Below are 21971 nucleotides of genomic sequence, written 5' to 3'. Positions count from 1 at the left end.
AAGAAAAAACCCCAACCCCACCACTGCAGAAAAACATTTCTGCAGTGAGAAGTATTTTATAGAAATGCCTGAAATACCAATTCTGCGTCTTGGCAGGACTGAAACTCCACCCAAATGAGTGAACCAGACAGAGCTCTGGTGACCAGCACCCACCCACCATGGGACACTGACACAGAGTGACCCCCAGAGAAAGGGAAACCAGGATCTTCATCCATCCTCCACCTCCAGCAGCTCCCGACTTCTCCATTCTGAGACCTGTGGGAGTTTTGTGCCGCCCTCAGTGGGCTCAGCCCCTGCCAGCCCAGTGCCTGTGCCCTGGCCTGTGCTGCCAGCTGCTGACTCAGGATCTCTGCCAGGCCAAACAATTCCTGAGGCAGGAATGTGCTGCAGCCGTCGCTTTGTGCTGAATTCTCACCCACAGACAGAAACAAAATGCTTCTAACTTTCTGTGCCGCTGCCTGTGGTGGTGGCACAGCTTTGTTTGCTGTTCAGAACGACTTCAACCCAAACATGGAAATAAAATGAAAGAAATTACTCTAAAAGCTGGATTAGCTTATTAATTACCAGGCAGAAATGAGTCTGCCATGTGTACACAGCTCTCCACATGTGTAATGCTGAGCATCAGTGCACAGGGCAAAGCCACATACAGACAGCATGCAGGGAAAAAAAGATGCAGCTCTTAGCCCTGAGCTTCCAACCAGACCTCTTCTCAGCAGACCCAGCACTGGAAGGGAATGTAGCCACAAGGGAAAGCTACTGAGCTCCATGAACTCAGCTGTTAAAAGGTAAAGCAGCCATGCTTACGTGCACTCCACAGTGTTCAAGCTGTACAAGTTCACAAAACTTCTCTGACAACCCCTAAAACATCATTATTTCTAACAGGTCACCAAGATGTGGCAGGATTTTCCTCAAGGTCAGAAATATTCTCTTCAGGCTTTCAATTAAATACTGTTAATTTTTGACTGAATTGTAGGGTGAAGGAAAAGCAAATAAACACTTCCTAATTCTGTTTTTTCCTCCCTCAACCTGGCCACTTGACAGGCTGCCAAAATTTCTGAACGTTCAAACTCCAGTGTGTGCTACAGCTATGACTGGTACCATTATGATCTGGTGAAGCAAAAGATCACATACCATGTCCCAAGCACAAACCACCAGAAGCAGCAGTGCAGCAGCCTGCAGTTATTAAATGTTATTGTGCTTCAATCATCAGCAACATAATTTGACAGGAATCACTCAAACCACAAAAAGAAAGAAAGGCCCCCATGCCCAACACAACTCCTCAGCTACACTAACCAGAGGCAAGAGGGATTTCACACCCTCTTGATACTCCAGCAGCCTAAAGATCCAAGTACCTACATTCCTTATGCATTCTGTGAACTACATCTTCTCTCTTTAACACACTGTTAGTTAAGACATTTTCAAGACAGGCCTTCAGAGGAAAAAAAAATTCCCTGAAAGTACCAAAACCCACAATCCTTATATAAAAATTAAGTGTAAAATTATCATTTATTAACATTAAAACCCACCAAGTGAGAGGGTTTGTCACACTGGCCAATACACAAGTGACAGAAGTTGTGAACATTTTCTGTTCAGCCAGCCAGCAACTTGCAGCAGGTATCAGCAATGAGACAATTTGTTTCTGTCAGTGTGTCTGGATCATACAGAAATTGCTAACATCACACAAAAAACTACACTTTTGTATTTTACATAAATGGAACTTTCAACAGGTATCTGCTAGAGGAAGACACCGTTCCATGACAGAAATGAAATTACGTGTTTGTGAAAATATATGACATGCTCATATGGAAGAATTACTTTTGTCACACAGTCAGCTTCAAAGGGCAATCTGCATCCAAAATCCAGCAGGAGTTTCCTGTTGTTTTACCCAAGCAGGGCATAAGCTCTGTAATGGCTGCAAATTGTCAGCTAAATGTGCCATGGATCCTTCTACAAGGAAGTTTGAGTGCAGAGCAATGGAACATGATATTCTTATTTCAATCACATAACCAGTCCTGAACCAAGCTTCCAGAGAAGCTGTTCTTTCTGGGACTCATAATTAATATCCAGAGTGACTTAGATTCACAAGCAGCTCCTCTCATTCCAGACTTCTTGTCACTTCTGACTTATTTCACTGATTTCTTCTTGGGTAAAAAGCCCCACAAAAACATCAAGAGAACAATGCCCCGGCTTAAGCTGAGATGAGTATGGAACATGAGAGGCTTTTCAGGTGTAAAAACCCTAAGAAAGCACAGCCAACCCTTGAGAACATTTAATGATGTAAGGAGCAGAGCTCCAAGACATCTCCTCACAGACACAAGGATGCTGGCAAAAGCCCCACTGGAAATGAATCTGTATAACCCAAGAGTTTCCTTCTTAGGTTAACAGCTTCTCAAGACCTGCTTTAAACTGTTAGAACACAGTATTTTTTGCAAATTTAAGATACACTGGCATCAGACAGGTTCAGTGGTTTTCATTTCTTCATAAACTCTAAGTAGAGAGAGCTTTTTCAGTAGTGCTACTTGTTGGGTCATTACAGTCACCATCTGAGGTGGGACAGGTGAAGTGCTGCTGAAAACAAGACATCTGTCTTAGGGTTCTAAACACTGTAAGAATATACATTCACTGATCCCACAGAGTCCAGGTGAACTGTAAGGATAAGGTCAGCCAAGTGAGAAAACTGGATTCCATACAGCTTCCTTTTTTCTTAACCAAACAATATCAAGGTTCTCAAAGTATCTAAAAACATGTGTCTCATGAGAACTTTGCAGTTAACTGTGGTTTTCCTCACAATTTTTCCTTCTATAACATAAAGGCTGATGATAAGTAGTGCAATAGCAAACTAAGCTAGTCCTGAAATTTCCATTGCTAAACCTCTCTTCATAAAGCCAAAAGGATTTCAATTTTCCAGCAGCCATGGGAATTCAGAGGAGCAGGAAGGGGGGGGGGAAATCATTTCAGATAGATGCCAAATTTTATCACACATGGAAGTCTGAATGAAATCTAAATCTAGGAAAATTATTTAGAAAGAAGACACAGTATGTTTTTGTATAAAACTACACAGACTTAATAGCAAGGTAAGACACTGCCAGCAAATGGCTTTAGCAGGTTCTGTTTTCCTTGTGTTGGGATCAATTCATGAGCTGAGCGAGGGAAGACTTCCTTCAGGGTTGAAAGGGTAATTTAGTTTCTATGGTCCATTAATTTCTTGGCTTCTTTCCCCAGCCTGCTCATTAGTGTGAAGTGTGGTGATGAGGTTTAGAATATGGAAGTTGAAACAGCACCTACAAAATTCCTTCATACAATGATTGCAACACATCTATCAGAATCAGCAGAGCTTTGAGATTTTTTGACCTAGAATTCAGACTGGTGGCCTGCATCAATAATCATTTCTACCTCCAAAGGAGGTACAAAGTCAGTTAATGACATTATTAAAGGCTCCTCACAATTTTCCATCAGTGTTTGCTCCAACAGCCTCCAAACAGACAAACTACTTTTACTTCAGCTGAATTAGTAACAGATGGAGGAGATGCATTACCCTCAATCACAAGGTTAAACAGATAATTATGAAAAAACACCCGCAAGTCTCTGATATTATCTGATCCTATTAATGTTGCAGGCAATGGAGTAACACAGAGCTGCGCAGAGGAAGCAGGAGAATTATTTAGGTCACTTGAAGAAACAGATTTCTCTCTGATTTCTTTCTTTCTTTCCAGAAGTACAGACTGCGAGTGAAGCAGCCAAATTTGGCAGCATGGAGGCAGATAGAAAACCTGGGTGTGAGTTCTAGACTCCTAGGAAAAGCTCCCCTTCACAAATAGCACTTCCCTGGATTAAACACTAACAGGATGTGACCCTTCCCTTCCAGAGGGCAGGATGAAGAAGAGGTTTATGTTTCATTCTGCTGGCCTGTGTAAGCCAATCCTGCCCTACACCTCTGCATTCTCCATCTGTAACACACAAACAACTGTCATCCCTTCTCACATGGAACTAAGTGGTTAAAAAAAGTATAACAATATTAAAACACAACCAGAAAAAAAATAGGATTCTCCCTCATGCTATTCCCCCCTTGTACTTCAGGGCAAGGTTGTTAATCTTCTTTTTGAAACCTGCAGTAAAAAAAAAAAAGGTTAACCTCAGAAACTAATAATTCTTTTATTAGAGCCCACCTTAGATCTCAATATTTAAAGTAGATTCTCAGCAGAATAAAGGAAAAGTTTGAGTAAAACCAGACATATATTAAAAAAAAATTTGATTTCATCCACTTCCATTGGCTTGGCTGCTTCACTGACAGCACTTGATCAAAGAACATAAACTTCACTAATTCCTGAAACCCAAGATGTCCTGCAAGAAGCACCATTCCTGATTCCAGGCACCTGGGTGGGTACAAAGCCCACCCCACTCCCCAAGAATGTGTCTGTTCCCTGCACTGGAACAGAACTGTGCCTGTGTTTTCCTCAGGAGAGGTTTCTGTGACTGCCTGGGGGCCAATTCTGTGTCACTGCTCCACACAACACTTCAGTACACCTGACTGTGGACAGACAGATATTAAATAAAAACTCTGCACTGGAATAATTTATTTCTTTGGAAAAGAATCAGACTAGGTAGTTCCTTTCTTACTTTCAACAACAAACACTCTCAGTATTAAAATGGCCTGGGTAGAATAGCTCAGCTCACATTTTTCAACCATTAGTGAAAATTTTCCTAATGCTCCTGTTGAAAGACAAAATTTTAATAAAATCTGTTAAGATTCTTCAGATGCTACTATCTGTTAAGAAGACTAGGTCAGAGCAAGTAGCAAGTAAGAAAAATCTAAATATTGACTTAAAACTATGTTACCTGGCCATAAAATTGACGCACAAAATTAAGCTCCTAAAAATACAACTAAATATTTGAAGTGTTCCTTGAAATGCAAGGAACACTCTGCCAGCAAAGTAATCGCATGGACTCAATTAGAAAAAACAAAAACAACACAACTGTGAGGAGACCATGGCATTTCTAAATATACATCCAGAGCTACACACACAGCCATCTCAAATAAGCACCAGGACAAAATCTAAAGGTCGCCAGGGGAGAAGGGAGGAAGCAGCAAACTCCCTTCATCCTGTGAGGAAACCCAGCCAAATAAATATACCATGTACTTTGGAACCTCATGTCATGGTGGGAAGTTTCGAGTTTGCAGAGGTGCATGGCTGGTATCAGATAAATGAATCCCAAAACCATGTGAATGTAAGCATTTAGCACAAGACAGACGAACAGGAATACACAGTTCCTGTTTCTAAATGTGTTGGTACAGCAGGAGGGGTTTTATTAATACCCATTCAGGATTGCTGAAGTGCTTTGCAAATGGAAAGTCCAGTGGTGAATTATGCAGTTTAGATGCTGGTTAAGCCCTCCCATTGCACAGTCTTCTATCCCAAACATAGCTAACACCTTCCTGAGGATGCAGGCCAAAAGTTGCCCAATGTTAAACAGAGCCACATTGGTTCCACATTCAGGTCAGAAAGCTGGAGGATCCCTGGCAGCAGCCCAGGCCAGGAAAATAATCTCTTTGAAGCTGCTCATGAGTTTGGAATGTACAAATGAAGACTGTACCCTAATTCAGCCAGACAGGGAAGGCAGGACAGAGCTTTAAACAATCATGTGGTTACAACGGCTTCACTGGAATGTGATAGTCTGAAATTATGTGCAGCTCAAGTGTTTTTTAAATAAGAACTTGAAGGAATCCAACCGCAGGGGAGGAGGCAGAGCACTATTAAACCAGCAGGCATCACACACAATCCTCTGTACCTGATGGTGCAGCTGAGCACTCAGACTGCAGTTCCCAGCTCCTGCCTTTCCCCAGGTCACAGCTCCCTGCACTGATGGTGTCGGTGCTGCTCCCTGGGAGGAGTTCAGCCCAACCCTGGCTCCTGAGCACTGCTCTCACCAGCTCACTTCACTTGGCATTACTCACAAGGTTTCCCTCAAACCTACAGCAACATTTTTATATTTCTAAGAAACTCGCTTGAAAGACAAAAACCTTAAGTGGTTAAGTATTCCTTTGTTCTCTGATTTTTAATATTTTAGCACAAGCCTTCTGGTGTGTCTGGGGTTTGTTTGTAGCTGAAAATATCCAGTTTTAGGGTGTACTGGTACAGTAGGTCTGTGGTTGGGGTTTTCCAGCCCCAATCCACACAAGCGTAATTTAATTTTTCAAACATACCTAAATAAGGTTTTATAAGTAACCCCAATGGAACTGTTGTCATGCAAAATGAACTAAGAGTGATGTGCTCACCACATATTGATCTTAATGTGATTCCATTAGGCTTAGGAAATTTAAATTAATTCTAATTGCTGTTGTTTTGTTTTTTATAGAAAAAAATTCTACAGAAAAAATATTCATTTATTCAACTACAAAACAGAAAAGTGGCTCTGTACAAGCATTTCAATTTTCAACTAAAAATATCTGAAAATTCTCCTTAACAAAAAATGTAGTTAAAAACAAGAGCAGCAACACGTATCTATCTATAGCTGTGCACAGATGATGTAATGTGTGTGCATATGCAGCAAGGATCTACAGGCACAGTCCAGCATTCATAGGCATCACATTTTTGGACTGCTTTAACAGTTCATTTCAGTATAAAGGGCCTCTAAAGTAATAAACAAAGCAAAAAAACAAGGGGTTGTTAAAAAGATAATCATATGCAGATATGCCATTTGTATTAAGGCAGAATTTGAATCTCATTTGATCAGAGCCATTCTTTGGAGCATGGAAGGAACCACCTCCTAGCTAGAAAAGCCATTATCACAGGAAATCCTTTGACTTCACTGACAACACAGATAAAAGCACCTCATCGAGGGTCAGATTTGCATGGTCAGCAAAAAAGAAAGTAAAACCAGCTTTCTACTCCCCCTTCTCCTGGGAAGGCTGAATATTAGGCTATTAGGTAGTCAGATACATTATTTTATAGCTTGCAAAGCCCTTGGGTAATAAAGAATGAGTGCAACTGCCACAGGCAGCTTTACAGGAAATTGTGTGAAACAATGACAGATGCTCCAGAATTGTTTCAAAACAAGAAAGCCAGAAAGAGCAGTGTGTCAGCTCAGGGGTTTTGCCCACAAACCATATTCTCTAACATGCTGACAATAACTGTGTGGATAAAAATTGTGCTTGGGATTATGTGCACATGCACACAAACAGCCCCATGAATGCAGAGTTAAATAATTCTATCCAAAATAAAACATTTCAACAAATATGTATTTCTATTGCCACTCAGAAACAGGTGGATACACCTCACTCATTTAACAGGAATTACTTGAGAATCTACAAAGGAAAGTAAACAGGAGTGACAAAATTAAAGCTTTCATATTGAACTTTGAAAAAATGTTCAATTACTGGTCAAAAAAACCGACTCAGGAATTTAAAATACTGAATCTCACAAACCCTCAGTTGGATTTAATATCCTTTATTCACTGAACACAGGACTTACATCACAAACCAACTTCAGAGTTAGATTTTAAAAGCAATTGGTTGCTGTTAGATGGAGAAAGAAAACAAGCAGGATCTTGAAGAAACAAATAATGCCCAATTCCCCCTGACAGAAACATGAAGTAGGTACCTAATGGCACCAGCAAATCCTACAAGCAGCTACCTGCACATTAAATCACAGAGATGCTCTTAACTGCCTCCAAAACCAAGACTTTTAACTACAACATAAAAATCTCTTACAGATTTTGGAACAGTAGCACAGGGATGATTCTTTCACCCAGCCCAGGTGGCAATCTGCTGCTTTTGGCAGAATGACACTGATATTATTTCGCAGTGCCATCTGACTGTTTAATAAATAGGGCTGCTTCTCTGTGATCTACTGGTTGGTTTGTGCATGTAACTAACCACATCTTTGTCTTGTTTAATTCATGTTTACATTTCCAGTGTGCTTTTACTATAAACTGTTTTAAACTATTTATTTGGTTTAACATGTTACCAAATCAGTATGTAAAAATTCACTTGACTGGCTTTTATAGAGACTTTTAGAAAAAGTAATAATATTTAAAAGCTTAACAGTAAAATCACATCAATAAAGTCAGCTCAGTACTTTCTCAAACAAAGCAGTGGAATTCCATTGCAGGATGCATCAGCAAAGAGTAAAGACAGGTGAAATTACTGAAATATTGCCAACTGCATAAGTACTTGACTTCAGTTGTGATTCTCATTGTTTATTATATTTACAGAAAATATTGTTATTTTTATAAGACCTTGGTCCAAATGATTTCTTCAAATAATCAGTGTCTTCATTTAAAGAATATTGCTGAACCTTCTCAAAAGACGTCGGAAACTCCTGAAGTGTGAACCAGCTGTATCCCCAAAGCTCTTGTAACCCAGCACGGTGAGGACAGAACAACATCCCCTGGCTCCAGAGGTGGTGGAAGTCAAGTCTTCCTTGTTTAATCTCTGGATTTTTACAGCGAGGAAATTGTGTGCTCAGCTCTATTAGAGCAGTTCAGAACGAAACAGAGAGCAAATTGCAAAAATCCACCTCCAAGTAGCAGACAGGTCACACGAGCACGTCAGTGACACAAAGCACACTGCCAGAAAAGCAGAGAGGCATCAGGACAGCCTAAAATAAAGCACTGCTATTTTTAGTTCTTTGTTACTGTTGATTGCACTGTACCAGAAATAGACTCTAAAATAAGTATGGAGGTTTGGTGGACACTTTATGGGTCCATCTGCTCTCCAGGAGACTTGGATTTTTCTGCAATACCACACAAATGACAAAGCTGCAGTAAGTGAAGATGCCCTTAAATATAAATACATCATCAAAAGAATTTTCAGGTAAACACACAATAAACCAAAGTCAGTCCAGTCTCAAAACAGTGGTTTGCAGTTTGCGACTTGAGCAAAACAAAACCCCACCAAACTAACACTCTTATTTCAACATCTCTATTGTGACAGTGTATTGTAAAAGGATTGACTGGTTTATTTTTTAACTCAAAGTAAATCATCTCCACTCATGCAAAACCATCATTCAAAATTGGAACATTAAATAGATTTCTCTTTTTATACTCTTCAACTGGTAATTTACATCCAAAATGCAACTTCGAAGATCATAAATGGTACATAAAGGGAAATGGAAATGCAGTTGAAATTACCAGTGTGTGTGTGTGTGCGCGCCACAAATGGAAACAATCATGGATTTGTGAGAAGAGTGGCCTTAAGAATAATGAAGTACAACAGCAAATCCTGCTACACTGCACCCTATATTACAAAGAACAGCCACTTTAACAGAAGAGAAGATAGATTTGGTGTCACTGACAGTGTTAGCTCCTGTAAATAAAATGAACATGTGATGAGGGAATGTACAGTTAAACTCACTGGCTAGTAGAATTTCTTAATCAACTGGTTCACAGTATTTAATATTTTCATTTAGAACAGCTTTCTTTGTGCTAACTTCCATCAGTGAGATATTTTTTCCTCTGTAATTTTTACCATCAATACAAGTGCTACAAGTTTGGACTGAGCTGTATTAAACAGGTCTGTGTGGGCAGTTCATAAAGCGCTCCAGCTTACTTTAATTAGTTCTTTTAATTCTCTCACTTATACAAACACTACAGCTACTTAAGTGCCTCTCCTGAGATCACTTAGCGCTCTTTGATTTCTTTCAGCATTGAGACACGGTCCTTGACTTTACTTTGCATTTAAAAGAGATGTCACAATTATTAAGGCTAAATAATGAGAATTAAAAGAAGAAGGCAAACAGCACAGAAACAAATTCTGCTCTGATTATTATACTGGAAAAATATGAAAACTAGAATTCAAGGCAAAGAACTGTAGTACAACTCTAGAGAAATCAGAAACTGGATGAGGGAAAAGAAAAAAAACAAACAACACCAACAGGGAAAAAAAAACCACCAAAAAAACCCCAAATTAAATTCAAAAGCATAAAGAAAAGGAACAGGACACAATAATAATAATAATTCCATACAAAGAATGTTAGGAGTTTTCATTGTGAAGAAGATGAAGTGAACAGAGAGAGAGCAGATGTGTACTAAAATCAAAAGGCTTGAGACAAAAAAGGATATAGATTGTTACATTCTCTCCTTCACACAGGAAAGTAGGAGCCCTAAAGTACATTAATGAAGGAAAAAATTAAACCAAAAATCCCAGCCTTTTTTCCACCCATTGCACAGATGAGCTATGGTATTAATTACCAACAAGTATTTACGCAGGCTGAAATTCTGTGTGGATTCAAAATCAATTAAATGCACAAAAGAAAAAATCATCAACAGTTGTTAAACATAAAAATATGTCAAGTTGTATTGTCAAACCCAGCAGGAACCTGACCGAGTGTACAGAAAAATAACTGAATTCTTGACATGATCTGAAGACTCTTCCCTGAGCTATCCCACTTCTGACCACTGCTGGAGACAATTTTTATGGTAAGGGATTATTTAGGATCTGGGTATATTCCTTTTTAAGAAATTAGAAGCACATAATCATAGGCAGCTTCCTGAAATGCCCAGAGTAACTGTGTTACACTGATTTTTATCTGACTTGGCCAAAGGCTACATCTGTCTCATGGCTGGGGCCAAACTAGGCAGAATCTGATACTCTTCAGGCAACATTTCCACTCCTTCCTAAATTAAATCTTTTTCTAGGAATTGGGCAGGGCAGTAAATAATTTCTCTGTGTCTGTCCTAGGGAGCTGCTCTCCAAAATGTCAACGTGGTTTCAGCAACATTGTGTGCACACATACACATTTCTACATAATCTGAAAATTAGTAAAGAGATAATTCTGTACATTAGACATGCAGTTCCGTATTTTAGACTGTTGGATCCTTCAACAAGGAAAAAAAATATTAATGTTCTTCCTTCAGCTCTTCTCCATCAGCTTTCCAGTCAGCAGATGGAAATTATATAATTAGATGTACTGACATCATCATGCAAAAAACACTTGCAGTTCCCCGTGTCTTTAACAGCTGGCAACATGAAGAGATTATAAAGAGATGAGATCCCTCAAAGTAATTTTTGCAGCTTGCTTTCCTCAGGAGACAGAAAATCCCTTTGGCTGGTGGGAAATTCAATCTACCCCTGCATTACTGCCTTGTCCCTCAAGATTCTTCTCCCCACAGTCCTGCCATGCCTGCAGACATCCAGCCATCAGCGTTAGTCTCTCACCCTGCCATATCACATCATCAGTCGTGGGACTGTATTTTGGAAGTCCTTGGATCCTTCACATAGGCAACCACAGCTCCCACTTCTCTCAGAATGCCTTCCCCCTCCCACTCCTCCAGGGAGGAAACTCCAAAAATTGTCATCATGACATTCAGACTGACAGGAATCAGAGGAAGGCAACATGCCTCCATGCAAGTTTCAACTTTCCCAAATATTCTGTCTAGCTGCATTTAAAGATGGCCATCATTACACAATGCACAGGAAGAAAATTATTTTTCAGTCCAAATCTGGACAGGTTCTCAGATATGCAGATAAAACTTGAACAACAAGGCAAGAAGAAAGGGTGGAGAGAAAAGGGGAAGTCTACTCCTATAGGAAGAAAATATTTTGCAAGTCTCATACAGGTGAGTTTTACATAGGCATTGCAAAATCCAGTGATGCATGAGGAATTCTTGTTGGGTTTTTCTTTATAGATCACCAAGGATTTAAAGGCACTGCCACAGACATGACCTGGGATCACAGCATACTTCATCTGCAATTCCCTGGGCAGGTGAATCCTGACCAAAATAATCACTGAGGCAGCTGCACACACAGTGTCAGGATTTAGAGCCTTTTCCTTGTGTAATGCAAACTCTGACACTCACATGAGCTACTCCAGAAGTAGCACTTCCCATCCCGAAGAACAGTATCCACATCCAAGCCCTGTAACAGCAAATCTGCAGAGGTGTCATTACAGCAAAGGAGTCTGGACCACACGTGTTGCCACAGAGAAAAGCCATGGTTTGATCCCTGCTGCATCAGCAGACCTGGTGGCAGTAGATGGCAGCATCAAGCACAGGATTGGCAAAGATTAGTTTGGCAATGCTGGAAGAGTATTTTGCTGGGCACCTGGAAAAACGGTCTTCTCCTTAGGAATTACCCACTCTTATTAACAGGGTAGAGTTGAGAGACTAAATGCAGTCTGATCTCTTACATCAACATTTTATGTTTCTTGATTTTTCAGAAAGAAAACTTGACATAAATACACTGTGTGCCATGACTGTGAAGCAGAGAGCTTCACATGTGGGTCCAGACAAGTGGGTCTATCCTACCATGAGGGACTCCAGACAGCCCAGACCTACACACTGCTAGAGAATCCAATTCATGTTTCCAAAATGTTATCCAGTCACTTGTCCAGAAATTCTCAACTTCCAAAGTGCAGGCACTCAGAACATAGAAAGTCAGTTCTCTACCCAACTGAGAGCACTTGAGAGCTGCCCAGCACTTAGGATTGAGAAAGGACCTGTTCCACACTTGCTCCTCATCCTGCCTCCAGCTCAGGCCACATGAAACTTAAGCAGCGTTCACGCTGAAGGAACAAGGTCTGTTCTGCAATCCCAAGCAGGAGGAGAAGAGGCTTTTTCCTGAGGATTTGCCTTTCAAAGGGCAAAATGTTTCAACAATTCACCCCAAAATCCCAGTTTGAGGGAGAATCATATATCTGTTGCCAGAACCTCTCCCTGCTTCCCCCTCCTACCCACTCTTCTCAATAGGAAAGTTCTTTTTAACCATACGAGATTTCTCAAAGAGGAAAAGTAAAAGCCCTGTCACCAGTCAGTACCTCTTGCTACAACTCAGACAGCATCCAAGAATAACAACCAGTGGCTTCTTAATGCACTTTACTAATCCAGCTCTACCCAGTTTGTCCCACCAAACATCACTGCTCCAACTGCAGCTCCTCCCGTTCTAGACAGGTTTAAAAATAAATATTGCTGAGCTCAGGACAGAGTTTGGTTAGAGTGATTATGCAGGAGAAGGAGCCATTGGAAGCAAAGAGAGGGGAGAAGCAGTGAGCATTGCTTCTGTCCTCTGACTGACTGGAGCCATAACTCAGGGGTTTGCTTTCTCAGTTGCCAACAGGGTTCACAAATGGTGATGCATTTTAAGATGAATCTGCTGTGCAATTGTTTCTATCAGCAGATTGGTCCTCTGCAATGTTCACTTCAGCCTTGGAAAGACTTGCCTACAGCTCCTTGTTAATTGTTCAGATATGGGCTTGTGTTATAGGCCCACCCAGAGGAATTGTTTTATACAGCCTTATTTATGTTATATAGGATATACCAAGTGTTCATTCAAGTTTGCTGACTTCTAAACCAGCAGTAAATTCCTACCAAAGCTACTTTAAAGCTGTGTCATTATCCTGAATCTGACCATTTAGTAAGTTAAAACACTACAGGCACTCAGAAGACTAATATAGCTTTTGCTCAACTTTATAAATGGTTCCAGACAATTAGTGTTTAAAAATAAGCATTTCCATAACATTTTTTGCTGCACAGCAGTCACAAAAAGTCCATTTATATTCCTATCATTTGAGGATTTCTTAAACAAGGGACTCGGTTGCACAACACCTAATGGATCATGTGGTATTGCACCAAAATCACATTATTTTGCAGTATTTAAAGGACTAGTTCCACTCTGCCATGGGCAGGGACACCTTCCACAGTCCCAGGTTGCTCCAAGGCTGGGGGAAGCCAAAGCTTTCTGGGCAACTTCCACCAGGGCTTCCCCACTCTTACAGGGTAGAATTTCTTCCTAACATTTAATTTAAATCTACTCTCTTTTCAGTTTAAAACCATTCCCCTGTCACCACCATTTTAGTCTGAGTCTTCAGAAAATAAGGGTCTGCAAAATTTTCTAAGGGAATGTAAGTCTCAGAAAACAGACTTTGAGAACAAATAACCTACATAACTATTATGAAATAAAGCTTTACTTCCAGATTAAGTTATTTTAAAGAGATATAAAAGTGTCAGAAAAAAACGAGAAAGGTATTATTGATGACAAAAATAATTCAATGGAATTGCTTTCAATTGAAGTTTTCTGGTTTTGGGGAGAGATTGAAGATTTTTTTTGGCTTTGGACACCAGTTTTATTTGTGAATATAAGAAAGTGTATTTACTTCTGAATTGGAGTGAAAACGAACCCTACAGAGGTACTGATTTTGCAGAACTCACAAGACCATATACAAGGATTTTAAATCAGTCTAAGGCCCAAATGTAGCCAGATTTTCAGAAACCCAGGCAAGCCATTCTCTCCTGATCCCGGGGGTTCCTGCAGCATAGGGAGCAGAGCTGCACTGCACCTACAATCAGAGTTGCAACAGATTTAAATATTCCAAACTAAGGCCCTCTAAATATCTACAGAAGCCCTTAAGTCAATTCATTACTGATACAGTAAGTGACAACACTTGTGTTTGGCAGACAGTGCAACTGGGAGCCCTGACAAATCTCATTAACAGCACATCAGGGGCACTTAGTTTATCCTTTACACACAGTGCCAGTACTGAGTGCATAATGAGAAAAGGAGCTTAAACTTTAGGGGGACTGTGCTAATTGGTCACCAAGTCCTGATTAAGCCAGGCTTCATATATAATTACTGAAGTTCCAGTATCTGACACAAATGTATCCAAAAACACCTCATGAAGATAGTCAGTCGCTTCTAAACTACACGAATAAAAATAAGGCATGAAAAAGGAAAGAAACAGAGAAACAGGGAATTTATTTACTTGAACTACCTGCCTTTTGTATACTCCTTGTAGAAAATATTTCTATTGTTTAAATACCGCTATTTTTTAAAAGTTATAAAAGTGTGAAGATAATCTCTCAATTACATTAAATAATGCAAATATTTAGAATATATAAAGGCATTACAAAAACCTTATATATATATAAATAACATTGCCCAGAAAAAATAACTACAAGAAAAGGTTTTACAGCTTCCTGAAGTTAAAAATTACTGGATCAGCTTTATATATTTGTTCATTTGCATTAATTAAATCAGTAAAGAAGCTCCTTAACTTCAAAACTGCAGAGACAATTGTTCTGCCTAATAAACTGGAATCCACAAAAGTATGTGCCAGTACATACCACCCCCCCAGATAGTAAAAGAGGAAACACATGGAAACATATACCCTAGCACACATATCCCGGCTTCCTCAAAATCCTGCAGGGAGGTGGTAGTTACAAACACACACTGAGGTGTATTCCAAGTATTTCAGAGCGGAAAAGGCAATCCAAAGTCTTGGACACCTCACAAAAATCAGACTGTGACACTGTGACAGCACCCTGAATGTCCTGTCTCAAACACCAGGAATTCAGGGTGCCTTTGGAAGCAGTAGGCATGACAGAATTCTTCTTTCTCAGGACAGAAAGGGATGAGAATTCTGCTACCAATTCATTTCATACTGGTGGATGTTGCTCAGGAGTATCTGTCTCCTGTGCTGGAAAAGCTCCCGAGGAGCCAAACACCTGGAGTTTACACAGATCCTTTTTCAAGACTGCCACACCAGATTATTCTGTGAGTACCAACCCTTCTGCCTCAGGCTGGGAATTCCTGTGTGACAGGAAGGACCCTGATCTGCCTGCCAGGGACACACAGGCACCCCAAACACACCGGGCAAGTGCCCATCAGCTGCAGCAGCAGCACTGAGATAATGCTGCAGCCAGACAAGGAGGTCACTCCAGTCACAGAATCTCTCTCACCAAGACAAAGATGCACCTGTGAAGAAACAATTTCAACCCCACTTCTATCACCAAAATACAAGCTCTGACGTGACTGAACAGCCCCCAGCACACCCACCCACAGGCCTGCAGCATTATCTGGGGTGGCTGGCTCAGGTCCATGCCCTCAGCAAACAGCAGGGTGAGACACTGCACAGCATCACCTGAATTGGCTTTAGTGGGGATATGCAGCAAACTGGAAACACAGCTCCAGTGACATCTCACCAATGACCCTATGCCTGGAGCCCTTCTATTGTTCCCAGGACTTATCCTGATTGGCAAGGGGCAAGGAATCTGAAGAATCGGCGCCTGGGGTTGCTTTGCTACTGTGTTTTTAATGGTTTTAGGCAGGAAAAGAGATGAAAAGGCCAGGCCCTGAGGCTGGGGCCAGCAGCCCTAGGCTCCAGCTGCTCGGTTCCATTCCTGAAGGACACCACACAAAGCCCAGCCCCACGCCCCGATGCACAGCTGGGCACAGCCACTGCAAACTGGGTCACACATTTCAAACAGGCAATGGAAATCTTACAGCACGTTCGAGCACCAATCTTACCAGCTTCTAGAAAATATTGGTTTATTACTTTCATTATTAAATAAAAAAAAAAAAACCCAAACAATAAAAAACCAACTGAATACCGAATACCCCTTAATTTATAGTTTATCTAGAAGGTTACTTTGGTGATAAAGCACATCAACATTGAGACATTCAGTCCAAAATGCTTTTATCCTGCACAGTACACTAATATTTTCAATCAAGGATTTTACATACGAGAGTCCAGAAATACAAACACACAAAATAATCCAAGACTACTAGTAGCATATATAAGAATAGTTGTTAAAAAGCTGTTGTTTGAAGAGCATTTTCCCTAACCATCTTAATAGTATCCTTAAGTAACCCTAAGCTGCTAATAATATTTTGCTGGTTTTACCCGAAAAATGCATGTGAAAACACATATTTTAAAATCTCTGTTTTAGAACTATTCCTTCTGCTAAAATACAAATGCAGACTATATTACACTGGGTACATTACACAATATTTCAGAGTAAGTAAGAGTTAATTCAGCTCTAGCACACACAAGATTACCAATTAAAGTAACACCAGCTACAGATATAACATACCAACTTGGTGTATGGTTTTACTGAAACCATAAGTAATCCTCAGAAGAAACTCAGCAAAGATGAACATAAAATTTCAGAACTTAAACCTCAAAAATATGAAAATATTTCTCTGGGAACTAAGCCTCTTAAACTGAAATAGAAAAGCTTATTTTTACAGAGGTACAAAGAATTATAGGAAAATACACAGTGTTTCTTATTACTCCGTATTTCTATCACATGTATTTTGACAAGTCAGAAATAAGAACACATTATTTAAAATTAAGTCAGATTGATTTTTATTATTTTCCTGCCTGGTCTTTCCTCATTTATAATGGTGTTGGCAATACTGTACATATATATTAATACAGCATCACTAGACAGCATTTTCAAGACACATTTATGATCACATTACTGAATTTTGAAAGATGGCTAAAATACAAGTACACAAATGTGCAGAATTAAAATCATTTGTAAGACTTTTTCTCAAAGTCAATGCAATAAAACCCTCCTCACTGCATCACAGCAAACTGTACACGCACAATCAGTTACTTTTTCTCAGCTGAGGAATTCAAATCTTCATAAAAAATTAAATAGAGCACTTCAACTTATTTTACTGTGCTTTTACTGCACTATGTCACCATGTAATGAAACACCTGAGTGCCATTTGCCAGAAGACATTATATGTGCCAGGAGCAAGTATGTGGGATTCAGCCAAGGTGCTCCAGTGCTTCCACTGGTTCCCAACTGCTCCTGGCACAGCAGCTCCTCTCCAGGGCTCCCTAAACCTGATGTTTCCATGTGAAGACACTGACGTGACTGGCAGGAGCTCCTGGCATGGCACAAAGCAAATGCAGCTTGCAACAATGCTCAGTGTCAACTCTGGTACACTGATTTAGGTATTCCCTGGATGAGTCCTAATGGCTAGTCCCGGGAAATTGAAGGCAAAGATGATTTCAAGGATCTGAGAGAGGCAGCAGTGCTTTAAGTGCCTGCAGTCTTCAGGTTTTGATGGCACTGATTAATGCCCAGTTTACACGCTCACAAAGAAGTGAACACAGTTATTGACCAAAACTTGTTGTGGATGCACCGACTGAGCTGTTACAGACAGAAAAGTTCCTGGATTAGGTCTACAGGAGAAGAGCTGACATGGAATGCTCTAGATACTTATTAAGTTATCCATGCACTCAATAACTCAAAGATTTCTGTGTTCCAGCACATCACATGAGGTTGTCAAGTATGGAACAGTGACAACCAGAAACCTGTTGGGAACTGCAATCCAAGAGCTGCATGTCCCTGCAGCCTGACTGCAACCCCACTGCCCCATCCATGCTGGTTCACAGAGGGCACAGGAGCTGCCTAAACCCCATTCCTTAATTGCCAGCCCTCACGGAGTAACAAGGAGAGGAACAAGCTCTAATTCTGTATATTCTACTGATGGAGTAGTTTTCTTCTTAAGGCTAAAAAAACCCAGCCCAGAGGACATGACCCATAATTATTTAAGCTACAAAAAAGCAACAATTATTTTTTCATGTGTTCTTTATATTGAATTTAATTAAAAACAGCTTAACAACTTAAGCTGCTCATACAGTTCAAAACAAACTGATTTTCCCCCAATTTCCTACACACTAAGAAATCAATCACTAAAACAATCAGCAAACATCCTTACATATGATGGTCAAGTTTTTTTATTTCTTCAGTAAGTTGTTTAACACTTCATTGTGGTACCAAAAAAAAAACCAACCCATACAGACTGTGAGAATGAATTTTCATCATACAGTAAAAGGCACTACCAATGCCTTGGATCAGACAAGTTCTGTGAACCCCAAACATACAGATCTCCTTTGGAAACCTGTGTGAAAAAATAATCAAGTTTGCCATTTCCCATCAGTAGCGTGAAACCTATTTTAGACACACTGCTGTAGGGTGACAATAAAATGCGCAGAATTATTTAGAAATACTGAATATATTTTAGAAATACTGAAGATACTTGGGAAAGGAAACCCACAAGTTCTGCACTAAACTTCCTGTTAAAAGCATCTGGTCTGTGCTGAAAGCAAAACTAAACACAAGCATACAGGGATCTGTCTGGAACTCCCTCTGCTGTTCCCTCAGTCCTTCTGGAAGAGCAGGAAAGCCCATCCTGCACTCAGTTTCCAGCACTGCCTGAGAAGGCAGGCCAGGCCCTCTGTTGTTCTTAGGCCTCCCTCTCACATCTCAGCATAAGTAGGTCACGGCCACTGCCATGCTCCACTTCATCTTTGACTTCATTCTGAAATCACAGCCCTCCCATCCTTCTCCTTTAATGCCATTCACAAAAACCACAGGCCCTGAAGGACTTTACTCCTTGAAAGCCAGTCTGTGACTTAAAACTGCTTCCCTGGTCATTTACACCCAGCCCAGGATTTCTCAGTGTATTCCTGAAATGGTATTAGTAACTCTGGACATTGGAAACTTGAGATGAGCAACTCTGCTGCAAGCAAAAATATACAAAAGCAGACTTTAAGAGATGATTCTAACTCTTTAGCAGAAAGACACCTGCTGGTTTCCACCATTCAAGGGGGGGATATATCCATACAGATCTCTTTCCACACTCAAGGAGAACAGAGCAGGTGTTTTCAACAGGGATTGCCTCTTCCCAGACCCCAATCTGATCATGGCACACACATGCTATTTATTTCTATTACTTTATATAATAACACAGCTTTAAGTAATATTTTATAAAATGCCTTCTTTTTTTGGTTATGAAGGTTTTATGTTAAAATACCTAAACACTCTCAGTTGGCCTCTTTTTCCTGCGACTATTCCTTATTGCTCTATCTAGAACAAGCTGCTGCTTAGAGCAAGACCTTCACAAAGAATTTATCTGGAATTAACATGAATCAATTTGTGAAGATAGCTTTTTGTGCTATGCTGAAAAAGAAAGCTTAAAAGATTAAATTAAAGGTGTCTGGACAGATTAGTCCTCAAAGCCTCCTTCTACTTGTTGCTACTGTCCACAATTGACTCTACTGTCCACTTTTGCAGTTTTTACTGCAATTTTTCAGGAAGATTTGTTAATTTCATGTTATATTTATAGAAAAAAAAAAAATAACCTAAAACTACACAAAACCTATTTCAAATTAGGCATAGTTGTTATTGCTAAATAAACACTTTTGAGATCGTGTGTATCCAAAGGATCTATAGCAACATGAACTTTATAAAAGTAAACAGAGAAACCAACACGGCCCCAGCCAACAACAATTATCTTCTTCAAATCAAGAGTGCACCCTCCAATCCTAAAATCCTCAGTGTCAGATTTATATATGGAATACTTTAATCACTAACTGAGTTCAACATGAACTTGGATTTTGTGACATTTTCCAGGCCAGATTTCTTTATGTGCAGACTGCACTTCTGTTTACAAATGCAATTATCCCCTACAGAACCCTCACTGTGCAGGTTGATAGGGTGTTACACACATGTAAATCAGACACAGGACTTACTAATCTGAATCAGAATTCTAAGGTGATATTACCTCCCACAGCAGTGCTGCTGCTGTTTTTGACAGACATCATCTACTGTATCAGATGCTTAATTTATTAAATTGATACACACCAGGAACAGGCAGGAGACTCACAAGCACATTTAATCTAAGCACTCAGGCTGCAGTGACGTGGATAAAACAAACAGCTTTTGCTGAAAGGAGCTGCCTCTCTTTTCCAGAAACTGGAATTGACCCCTACTTACGTCACTTAAGGGAATTAATCTTCCAGAAAATTAAGCTGATGTTAGTATGGTCAGAAAAGCAGCAGAGAAAACACAAGGGAGAAAGGTGGTTACACACAGCCAGGACAGGGGAAGGTATGGAAAAACCTGGGCCTTTCCATGGCTCCTTGCCATTAGATCAATGTGAAATCCAAGGTTACACACACACAGTGTCAGCCACAAAGTAAACAGAAACAAAATAGGTAACTCCAAGCTACGTTAACGCTTCATGTTTTAGAAAGGAGACAAATCCATGGTTAACTCCTGCATTCTCTCAAAACCAAATACTGTTTCTAAGCCACTGGTTTGCACCAAGTTTGCTACAGAAGAAATCAAACGGTCTGTAGCATTGCACTGTATCATTTCTGCACTAAACCTTGCAGTGAGATCATGACGAGAGGGAGAAGACAGGTCTGATGCAAAGGATGATTTCCACCTGTCCCCACCCTGCCATCAGATGCTGTGTGACTGCAGCTACGCTGGACGGATGAAGAAGTTGCCACCCCACTTCATCTCCACTGCTCATTACCTTCAAATCTCCCAGCATAACTGTGTGTTTAGTCACTTCCTAACCCAGTTCTGTCAAAATGATTCCCGTTAGAAAATCTGCGTTTCAGCTTAACTCAGATTATTTTTGACAGAACTTGTTTAGCGGATGACTATAAATGCAAGTACCAGAAGATCTGAGAACATTGTAACCTTTAGAGCTCAGAGAGGAAATAGCGAGCAGTGGAGCCAGCTACCCCTGTTCCACGGCTGTGTTGCTGTGGGAGAAGCACATTAATCACTCCTATAGGTCTGATCTGTCAGCCTGCCTGAGCAGGGAAACTGTGTATTGAGGGTGGCATCTTTAAAGAAAATAAATCAAGAAATCTATCGACTACTTATTTTACTGCTTAAAATGTCAGGTTGGGGTTTAGTGTCCAGAAATTAAAATAATTCGTTATAACTGCTTGCAATTCTGTTGTATAATGAGAGGAAAAAGCAGATGCTGCTCAAAAGATATTAATAAATGTGACATTTCTGTGGAGCTAATGGATAAATACCAACCTCGCCTTCTTATCTTAAATTATCATAACAAGGACTGAAAACTTACTTAATTGCTTTCTACATCTTACTGATGTGAACACGGCATCTGTGTTTTTACTTGTTACATGGCAAAAAAAGTGGGAAAACTACCACCAAAATGAAGCATCCAATTACCATCATACAATCCACAACACTGACAGAAGCAGGATTTGATGTAGAGATCTCCTTACCTTTTATTAACAGGCTTTTCATCCTTGTCATAGGGCCGTATGAACCATTTCCCAATTCTTACGAAGTTTTTATCCATCAGGCATCTAGAAAACAATTACAGCAACAATTACTAATTACATCTTAAAGCGTAATTAAAAGGAGTCTTTGAATACAGTGACTCTTAGGGATTGGGCAGATGAATTTCA

The 21971-nt window shown here is 40.1% G+C and overlaps 1 protein-coding gene across 2 annotated transcripts in view; it reads right to left on the bottom strand.

The window, feature by feature from the left end:
* MED13L (mediator complex subunit 13L) overlaps positions 1–21971 on the bottom strand; it is a 166028-nt gene that overhangs the window by 57201 nt on the left and 86856 nt on the right. For both annotated transcript variants that reach the window (XM_086856439.1, XM_086856440.1), the window contains one exon: positions 21786–21869. In XM_086856439.1, the coding sequence (XP_086712565.1) occupies positions 21786–21869 (84 nt within the window). The remainder of the gene's footprint in view (positions 1–21785; positions 21870–21971) is intronic.

Source organism: Cyanistes caeruleus, chromosome 18, assembly GCF_971803275.1.
Source record: "Cyanistes caeruleus chromosome 18, bCyaCae1.hap1.1, whole genome shotgun sequence".
Taxonomy (NCBI): Eukaryota; Metazoa; Chordata; class Aves; order Passeriformes; family Paridae; genus Cyanistes; species Cyanistes caeruleus.
This window is presented reverse-complemented; position numbering and strand designations above follow the sequence as displayed.